This window comes from Nelumbo nucifera, chromosome 7, assembly GCF_055504915.1.
Source record: "Nelumbo nucifera cultivar China Antique chromosome 7, China Antique-T2T, whole genome shotgun sequence".
NCBI lineage: Eukaryota > Viridiplantae > Streptophyta > Magnoliopsida > Proteales > Nelumbonaceae > Nelumbo > Nelumbo nucifera.
The window spans coordinates 47,252,680-47,263,641 of NC_142655.1; the positions used below are offsets into that span (position 1 = coordinate 47,252,680).

General features: G+C 38.8%; 1 protein-coding gene and 1 pseudogene across 1 annotated transcript; one reads left to right on the plus strand and one right to left on the minus strand.

Moving 5' to 3' along the window:
• The first annotated feature begins 3,967 nt into the window (after nt 1–3,967).
• On the plus strand, nt 3,968–5,153 carry LOC104609500 (small ribosomal subunit protein RACK1 pseudogene; annotated as a pseudogene).
• A 451-nt stretch (nt 5,154–5,604) lies between these two features.
• On the minus strand, nt 5,605–9,697 carry LOC104609462 (2-oxoglutarate (2OG) and Fe(II)-dependent oxygenase superfamily protein). Its single transcript, XM_010275786.3, is given in 5 exon segments — nt 5,605–6,047; nt 6,131–6,467; nt 7,378–7,529; nt 7,532–7,900; nt 9,292–9,697. Coding segments are annotated over 5 exon segments (1,149 nt in total). The 5' UTR covers nt 9,325–9,697; the 3' UTR covers nt 5,605–5,789.
• Nucleotides 9,698–10,962: the final 1,265 nt, after the last annotated feature.

The window sequence follows — 10,962 nt, forward strand, 5'->3', positions numbered from 1 at the left end:
TAATTAATATTATTTTTTATTAATGTAGATCATTTGATCACATGTTGTATGTGAGATGTGTGGATCTGAACAAAGTGTGGATTTAACCACAACATACCTTGCAAAACGCCTATAGGGTTGTGTAGAGGGTGTTCTGAAGTGTAGATGAAAAATTGGGTGGTCTACACCATTGTGACAGGGACCAATCCACACCACACCCCAGTCCATATCTATTCTGAACTATAAACAGATTGTGTCGATTCATCCAATCCACACCCATAGTGGCATGGCAACACCTTTTGATTTCATGTATGTCATATACAATTTATGAAGTGATCTACACAATCAATCATAAATGTCTAATTTTTACAATTTATATGGTAAATAAATAGGAAAAAGGCATCGGTAATTGAATATAAATCAATAAATATTAATTTTAACAAAAATAATTTAAAAAAAAATTATTCTTTTATTAAAAATATTAAACAATTAATATTTAAGCAAAGAATAACAAATTATTATAAGTATAGCATCAAATTATTTATGCAAACTAATCAAAAGTAACAAAGACACTATCGTTAAACAAGACACAGTGGTGGAAGAGAGCTTTAGGCAATGGAGAAGAACTTCAATTGTAATATAGTAGGGTAAGAAAAAGTTGTGATGTATCTTATTGAGAAACTACAGTCGAAGGAAAAGTTTTCTTTCTATTCCTTGTTCCAGCAAACAATTGTTGGGAATTTATATACAGAACAGAGTTCGGCTCACCACTAGGAATGTAATTATAGTCTCCTAAAAGAACAATGAAAAACAAAACCAAGAACAACTATACAAGAGATAAGGATAAGGATTACAGAGGATAAGGCAGTTCTAAGATAAGGCTCGCTTGCTTGCTTAATACCCCCCCCCCTCAAGTTGGAGCATGTAAATGGGAAATGCCCAACTTGGCAAGAAGATGTTCGAATTGTTGCCTACCCAGGGCCTTTGTAAACATATCGGCAAGTTGCTCTGAAGTCCGGACGTAAGAAGGCCGTATATTCCCATTCTGGATTTCACTGCGGACAAAGTGACAGTCTACTTCAATGTGTTTAGTCCTCTCATGGAAGACCGGATTCGCAGCGATATGCAAGGCTGCTTGACTATCACAGTATAACCGCATAGGGTCAGGATGATCAACTCCTAATGAAAGCAACAACCCTTTTAACCATTTCAACTCACATGCAGCTGTTGCCATAGACCTGTATTCCGCCTCAGCTGATGATCTGGACACTGTAAGTTGCTTCTTCGTCTTCCACGATATAAGTGCTCGGCCCAATAAAACAAAGTATCCTATGAGAGAGCGTCATGTCAGTGGACACCCGGCCTAGTCAGAGTCACAGTAGGCATACAATTGAAGATCACTGTCAGCTGGAAGGAAAATTCCCTGTCCCGGGTCACCTTTCAAATATTGCACCACACGCAAAGCCGCCACCTAGTGTTCTTCACAAGGGTTCTACATAAATTGAGCGAGCACATGCACACAATAGGACAATTCAGGATGGGTAATGGTCAAGTAAATTAAATGACCCACTAGCATCTTGAACCTCTCTGGCTTTATCATCAGAGGACCATCTGCCAGAGCTAGTTTATGATTTTGTTATAGGGGAAGTCCAGCTGGCTTAGCGCCTAACAAACCAGTTTCTGATATGATATCCAATGCGTATTTCCGCTGACAAAGAAAAATACCTTTCGGGTTTCTGGCGACCTCCACTCCTAAAAAATATTTCAAAGTTCCCAAGTCCTTCATGTGGAGGCATTGGTTGAGATACTTCTTGAATCTCCAAATGGCATTGCCGTTATTTCCAGAGATGACAAGATCGTCTACGTAAACCAAAATATTTAACTGTTCATGCTTCCGTCAAAGCGTAAACAATGAGTAATCAGATTGTGACTGGGTAAAGCCATATTGTTTCAAGGCTGTTGTGAGTTTAGCAAACCAACAACGAGGGGCCTGTTTCAAACCATAAAGCGACTAATGCAACTTGCACACCTTTCCAGGTAGTCTTGAAGCAAATCCAGGAGGCATCTTCATATACACTTCTTCTTGCAGATCTCCATGGAGAAATGCGTTCTGCACATCCATCTGATGTAGTTCCCAGTTTCTAGCCGCAACAACTGCAAGGAATGTCCGGACTGTAACCATCTTTGCCACAGGTGCAAACGTTTCATTGTAGTCAATCCCTTCAACCTGTTTGTTTCCGAAGATCACCAAACGCGCCTTGTACCGTTCTATTGTGCCATCTGAGTTGTACTTTATCTTGTAGACCCATTTACTTCCAAGAGCCTTCTTCCCTGGCGGCAAGTTCTCCACTGTCCAGGTTCTATTATTTTCTAAAGCTTCAATTTCCTTTTTCATTGTTTCTCTCCAACGAGAGTCCTTGACAGCCTCTAAATAACTCTAGGGCTCATGACTAGTTGTGATAGCTGCTAAGAAAGAGCAGTGTCGCAAAGAAAATTTACCACAATTCACATACTGTGTTATAGGATAAGGAGTACTTGAGGAGTGAGATTGGCGAGGTGAACTGGCAGAGGGCCTCAGACTGTGGTTGGAACACCATGTAGTGTGTATGATGTAGTTCTTGAGACGACTGGAAGGATGCTTCACTCTATGGCCTCATCCAAGTTGCTCATTCCCTGCATTCGTTTCTTCCACAGAACCCCCCTTACATCATTCTCCCCTTCATTATTTTCACACCTGTCACTTTGTTCTCCCTCTCTTATGACCTCACGAGTACTATCTCTTTTACTTTCACTATCTTCCTCGTCATACACTTCAGTCTCTACCTGGTTATAATCAAGATTACCATCATTGTGTCCGTGTTCGACTTGTTTTTCTTCAATAGCATAGGGAAACTCAGTTTCTGAAAACACCACATCCCTGGAAACAAAATATTCATTGTTTTCTAAGTCATAAACTCTCCACCCCTTCTTGCCAAAGGGGTACAACGCCTGGCTCTACTGGCAAACTTATCCCTGGTACGATTTAGGCTTCGTGCATAACACAAACACCCAAACGTTTGTATATGTTTGTAGCTTGGTTTCTGCCCATACAACATCTCATACGATGTTTTTCCCAAAAGGAGAGTGGAGGGGGTCTTGTTGATCAGATAACTAGCCATCATAACACACTCTCCCCAAAACTCAATAGGGAGATTAGCCTGAAATCTAAGGGCTCTGGCAACATTCAGTATATGTCTATGTTTTCTCTCGACACGTCCATTCTGTTGCAGTGTTTCAACACATGAGGTCTGATGTATTATACCTTGCTTAGAAAAATATTCCTTCAAGCAAGTAAATTCAGTACCATTATCGCTTCTAACTATCTTCACCAATTTTTCATATTGGCGTTTAACCATAATGAAGAAGTTCCGCAGCGTTTTGCCCACTTCACTTTTGTCATTAAGTAAGAAAATCCAAACATCTCGCAAGAAATCATCAACAATAGTCAAAAAATACGAGGCACCACAAGACGCCCGAACAGAGTACGAACCCCATAAATCACAATGAATCAAATCGAAAATCCCTTTAGCATTATTTTCACTAGAATCAAACGTACCTCTTGTCTGTTTGGCTTTTGAACAAACACCACCAATCCTATTTCCACCACCACATCTAATGTTCACATCAGAAAGTAGTTTAATTACTTTCTCGGAGGGATGACCCATTCTCTTGTGCCATAACTCGTATGAAGCTTCAACTTCTGCTTTATGAACTTTGCTTGAGTACGCACCTTTGAAGCAGTAGAGCCCTCCGCGTAGTTCACCCGCACCAATCACCATCCTCGAAGTGTGGTCCTGTATAACACAACTTATTAGTGAATTGGATATTACAATTCGATTCCTCTAATAATTGTGACACAGATATCAGGTTACAATTCAACCGAGGAACATAAAGCACATTAGTAAGCTTCATGTGTTTATTTAAAATGACGGTCCCTTTCTTTATTGCCATGACGTGCTTTCTATCAGGCAATCCAACCTGACAATCAGTCACGGTCTCGGTATCATGCAAGTGATTCAAGTTCCTGGTCATATGGTGTGAGACTCCTGTATCAATTATCCAATTCATACCTGTCACCTTTTCACTTGTGCTGGGTTTGCAAGAATTCAAGAGATTAAGAAAAGTGGACCACTGTTCATTAGTCAATCCACCGAATGTTGTACGATCTCCTTCTGTCGCGTGGATTGGTTCAGATGTTTGCCCTACCGCTTGCGCAGCATTTGCTCTCTGTACTCCTCCACGTCCACGACCGCCATCACCACTCCTATCGATAATTCTGACATGATCGTTTCTTCTTCCTGTGACAAGTCCGTCCTTGTCTAGCATCTTACCAAAGAAGAGGGAACATATGGTGTCCCCCGCCACCGTCTCACCGGTCATTCTCACTTCGCGGAGGATGTCATGCTCTTCTCCGACGGTCAGTTCGCTCTCTCCGACTCTTGGGATAGCGAGCTCCGTCTCTGGGACCTTAATACCGGCATTACCACTCGCCGCTTCATTGGTCACACCAAGGATGTCCTCTCCGTTGCCTTCTCTATCGACTACTGCCAGATCGTCTCTGCTTCTCGAGACCGCACTATCAAGCTTTGGAATACACTTGGAGAATGCAAGAGCCACACCAACTGGGTGAGCTGCGTCAGGTTCAGCCCCAATACATTCCAACCCACTATTGTCTCTGGATCTTGGGATCGGGTCGTGAAGGTTTGGAACCTTACCAATTACAAATTGCGCTGCACGTTGACCGGTCACGGAGGTTACGTGAAACACTGTTGCAGTTTCGCCCGATGGCTCTCTTTGTGCCAGTGGTGGCAAAGACGGTCGAACTCTGCTTTGGGACTTGGCAGAAGGAAAGAGGCTCTACTCGCTTGATGCAGGGGCTATTATTTAGGCTCTGATACCATGAGAAACTACAGTCGAAGGAAAAGTTTTCTTTCTATTCCTTGTTCCAGCAAACGATTGCTGGAAATTTATATATAGAGCAGAGTTCGGCTCACCACTAGGAATGTAATTACAGTCTCCTAAAAGAACAATGAAAAACAAAACCAAGAACAACTATACATGAGATAAGGATAAGGATTACAGAGGATAAGGCGATTCTAGGATAAGGCTCGCTTGCTTGCTTAATACTTATCAATAACAAATTCTGAAATAATCATGAACCGAACTCAACCACGAGATAAATGCATGGATGACATATTGAGTTGTGGACAGTGCTGGTCCACGATATATTATGCACCAATCCCATCCACACCATACACATTGCTTGGTCACCATCCACCAGATGACCATTGTTTTGAACATCACCAATCTACCCATTTTTGTCTGCAATGCAGAACAACTCCTATGTTGTGTGGCATGATGGTGTGGACTCATGCGGTGTGGATGAAAACACATCACCCAGTTTCTAATCAACACTACAAAATACCCCCAAGTCTCTATTAGGAATAAAAATGGCGGTGGCTATTTTGTAGAATAACAAACTTAAAAACTTAGTGATTCTTTTCTTGAGCTAAACTCTCTTTGTCTGTTATTTTTAATTTAAGAAATAAAATAAATAAACCACAAACATGAGAAGAGAGAGAGGGATCCATGTAAACATTGAGTTTATTTTGCCTCTTTGAATTGAGTACAGCCCTAGAATAAAAACTGAGTTTATTTTGTCATCATGACTCATCAGTTTGTAAAATGAGGGGAAGCCTCAGAAAACAAGCACAAAAAGATCACAAGAAGATAAATTCAGAATTAACGGTGGTGTGTATAAGATATGATGCTTAGGATGGAGACATGGTGATTTTAACAAAATCAAGAGACTTCTTGCCTTCATGACCCTTCCCAAAGAAATTTTTCATGTATTCTTCAAACAGAAACTCTCCGTAGTGAGCCACCCCATCCTTCTCTACCACTTGAGGTAGCGGCTTGATCTTCTTCGTTGGCAGGGGGAACACAAATACTGGGATTGACACTCGTGATTCTGCGTTTGTAGTCCACACTCGATGTTCTGCACTCTTGTATCTTCCATTGCTTAAGATCTAAAAGAAGATCAAAGACAACCATGTTAATTAATTAAGAATTTAATAAAAACAGAGAGAGAGATAGAGAGAGAGAGATTTACCTCTAAGGTATCCCCAACGTTGACGACCAGTGCTCCCGGGGTGGGTGGAATTTCTACCCATTCTCCCTTCTTTCTACCAAGTCTATCATCTTCCACCTTCACATACAGACCACCAATCCCATCTTGCAGCAATACAGTAAGGATGCCCATGTCGGAGTGGCGCCCAACTCCAACTGTGAGCTCAGATTTGGACACTAAATTCATATTGACCATCCTTGTGCCAATATATGCCTCAGTCTCTGTATGGTCTACTGTCACTCCAAGCCTTCTAAGCAATACTTCCAGTATCCTTTTCACCATCTTGGTTGATGACTTGAGGTACTCAAGTGCAACTTCCCTGCAGATATAGAGATCGATTTCATGACGATGAGAATGATAAATCACTAACAAATGAAAGGGTAAAATATAGAGATCGACCATGTTTTTGGGGGTTTAGTGACAATTAGGTCCCCAAAATAAAGAACTACCTGTACTCTCAAATTTCAGCACTCTAATATCATTCAATCAGTTTTGAACTTTTACGAAACCAATGTGCCCTCTTTTTTCTTGCATCTCTCAAACCCAACCTTTCAACTTTTCCTATATTCTTCTTTTTTTCCTTTTTTTTGTCTTTCTTGTTATTTGCTCATTTGCTTTGACACATTCTCTCATAGATCAGTACTTAGGCTTGAGGAATTTGAAGAGGGATAATAGCATATAAGGGCAATTTTGGGGTTTAATACTAATAAAAGTAATATTTAAAAAAAATAAAAAATAGGTTAAATTTTTAAAAATAATATCAATAAAGGACAAAACACTGTTCATTATCTTCTTCTTACCATTTGTTCACCAGCGACAAAGGTGGCCGCGGCGGTGCTGGGCAGAGGAATGACCACCAGCGCTGCCTTCATTACCTCTGCCTCTAGCCACCCCCGGCAACATTGCCTGAGGCGGAGGTGGAAATGGGCAGAGGCGGCGGCGGATGGCGGCATTGGTGAACAAATGGGAAGAAGATGATGAACAGTATTTTTGTCATTTATTGATATTATTTTTAAAATGTTAACCTATTTTTTTGAATTTTTAAAAATATTATTTTTATTGATATTAAACCCCAAAAGTTGCCCTTATCCCCATTCGAAAATACAGGATAGCTCCTGTTAGGTCGTTACAAATGAATGAAAGCTCCAGGACCTAATTTCACTATTCCCATAATACAGAATAGTTATCTGTGTTTTATCATATTGACGAGGCAAGATAATTAAGCTTACTTGCATTCCTCAGGCCAGAAGTTCAGAGCATCTTCATCGCCGCTGTAAGTCATACTTATATAATCCTTCCACTCTAAAGCTTTCTCCGCCTCCGGTACAAAGCTGGTTCCATATTTCACGAACGGGCTTGGGCTTGCTCCTTTGAGATAAACAAAACAGCCTTCCTTTCAGGCGGCTGATTAAAGAACCGATGTGCTGCATCCTTGAGCTGCTCCAGCAATTCAACCTGCACACCATGGTTGATCACTTGGAAGAACCCAAGCGTCTCGGCAGACTGTCCAAGAAGTTCCACCACCTGATCATGGTTAGGCCCCTCGAGCTCGGACAGGTCAATGGGTGAAACTAGAGATGGTGGATATGATGGGTCTATGCCTTGTTTGACGATTCGTTCTTGTGGTGATTGGATGTATTGATCAGGTACCGTGGTTATGCCGGAGTCCACCATGCCTTTCACTCCGTTGCCTTCTCGAACTACGAAGTTGAACAGTTCGTTTCCAATATTCTCGAAGCTCGGAGCCATTATCTGTACCACGAGAGTGTATCAATTCCTTTGTCTGATTGATGCTAGCGGTGAAGGTTTCCTGCCAAGGGTACCAACTTTTATAGTGGCTTCTGCTCATCAGCTTGTTAGCCACTATATTATAGAATAAAAATAGAGAGATGACTTTTGACTTGGTTGTCTTGATGGGGGTATAAAATTAATTTTTGATAAAACCAGGAAAGCCCAATATAATATTATAGGGCAGAAACATGGAGAGAGAGAGAATTATAAAAATAAAAATTATATGTATAAAATTATTTTTTTAATTTTCGAACAAAAAATTAAGAATTATAAAAATCATTTAGTATTATACATAAAAGAATTATTTATTTTATTTTATATATAATAAAATTAGTTATTATATATATATATATATAATACAAATTATTCATTTAATACTAGATTCGCAAGTCCCACGAACTGTACTTCACTGGGCTCGAAGCCTGATTATTTTCTATTTATAAAGAAAAAATTCCAACCTGAACCCAGCCTGACCCGGCCCCTGAACAGATCCAAAGCAAACTCTGCCATTTTGTTATGCAGTTGTATGCATTTTCTACAATAATTTCTATCAATGTTCTGCTTTTATGCAAACCTAGATTGACATGGAAAATCTAATATTTCTTCTGGCGTAAATAATTCATGCATTGAGAAAACTTCGTGCAAATGCGTAATTCCATCCTAGCTAACAAAGCGGCACGAGGATGGAGAAAATCGCAAAGGAGGCGTGAGACTAACTGTTCTTTCCTTTCCATGCATGTATATGGTTGGTTGATTTTTCTCTTTCAATTTGAATTTCTCAGTCCAGAGATGACTATATGACTATATGCCGGTGTTTCATTGGCATATAGACATATTTAATTTATTTTATATGTGAATTTATTATTGATTGATAATTAATTAATTGATGGATCATCGATACGCAAAATATAAGGAACTTCAGGGTAAGACCTGTTTCAGGGAGTAACCAAACCTTTAACCGACCCCTGAACATATTTTGAACGTTGAGTATGGGTATATACGAATTTGATTTGAATCCGATAGATCTATAAACCTTTATTTTATATTCAAATTCAATTAGGTCAAATTTATCGAATATACTAAACAAAATGAAAGTGTAAAGAGGGTTTTAGAATCATATTCATTGAAATTTGTAGAAAGAAAATAACGCTCAAATAAAATAAGAAGAAAAAGAGAAAAATGAATGAGTAAAATCGAGGGAAGTCTGAAAGTTAAAATCTGATCGGCATTTGAGATTAGATTTGCTTCTATTTGAAAGAAGAAAATAAAAGTAGAATGATCTGCCGCTCTTTTCGCTTGCCGGTGTAACAAAGGAGAAAGAAGGGGAGAGTGAGAGAAAGAAGGAAAAGTACCTGACATTTGGGACCGGCAGTGCTGATAATCATTCGAGGCTCTATCAGTCTCTCTGTTGGAGTGATTTTTTTGTTTCTTTTCTTGTTTCTTTTTTTCTTTTTGCAGCTTTTTGACAAAGGGGTTACTTTCTCTTGGATCCAGTATTAGCTTTCGATACCAGTGGGTGTTGCTTTACGTTTTTGTCGCCCATGGTTAAGTCCGTTCGTGGTTCTCCGGCAGAAGCAATTCATGGTCAGTTCCATATGCAGTTCTCCAACGAATGCCATTTTGGAAAACAATTACAGTATCTGGTATCGGTTGTAATGTTTGGGGATCTGCCCTCTTCTACGGATCTACCCCAATCATGCTATTACAGGCTCTTTCCAATCTCTTTTGGGAACCTCTCCGGTCTTTTCTTCATCGTTTGTAAGTAGGTAATAGATTATAATAGGTACTAATTGAAAATTTATTAATAGAATGTATTCCAATTATACCCAACTTGTGGTTTTATTGGTTACTCAAATAAAAGGTCTATTGGGGTGTGCCTATTGTAATAAGGCTTTTTACTTTGATAGGAAAGTTTATTTATCTCTAGATCTTTTATAGATTCAATCTCTAATATTGATTCATCATTTGATTCTTCACTCCAAAAATTTATTGAATAGGAAATTGATGTTTTTTCTTCCTTCTCAATTTTGGAGGGTTTTGACGTTTCTCCTCTTTCCCAATTTGATGATATCAATTTGGCAGATAATTCCTTATAACTTACTTTTGATAAATCTAGTGGGGTTGTTTTGAGCCTCATATTTTCTAGGAAACTCGGTATTATTGCCGTGGGTTTTTCTTTTTTAATTATTGTTCTAGATTTAGAAATTTCTAACGAACTTAATAAAGATTCTATTCTATTGGTTTTTTTTACCTAAAACATTAGGGCATATATTTGTATAGTTATTTTGTTCTATGATTTGAGAACAATGTTCTAGGGAAACCTTTTCAGATTCTTTCATTGTCGTTGAATTTTTTATTGGATTTGCTATTAGCTCATATTTTCCTATTTTTACAGCTTCTAAAGGTGGATGGATTGATTCCACTATTTTCCCTATTGTTGACTTCCAAGCTTTAAACAGTTTCTTTGTGACACATTGTTCCAATTCTTACGATGGAGGCCTTATTTTCTTAAATTGTTTTTGTTTTGAAAACCAATCCCAAAATGGGATATTTTCTTTTAACTCTGTCATATCATCATACCATAATTCTCTGATATGATCTCTTTCTTTTTTAGAAAACTTTTCAAAAAACCATTTTTTAGAAAACTTTTTTGGAAATCTTCTTATATTTCCAACATATTGATTTCAAAATCTGGCTCTGTAGGTTCATAAGATTTTACTGACTAGCTTTCTCTCCAGGCTGTATGATTGTCCAAAGATGGGGTATCTACTATTGGTGTTTCATAAGTGGCATAGATAATGCCGAGAAGAGGACATATAGATTCTATTAAATCTACAAATATCCTAGAATAAGCGGATCTTAAGTCCATTGGTTTAGAGTAATAAGTCTGCGAAGATGTTGAGGCTCTTCTAAACCTTAGTTCTACAGATCCATCTTGCTCACTGAATATAGATGCTAGTTCAGTAAATTCGATGGGTTTAGGAGTCTCCGCTTTAATGATTGATCAATTATCCAGCAATTTT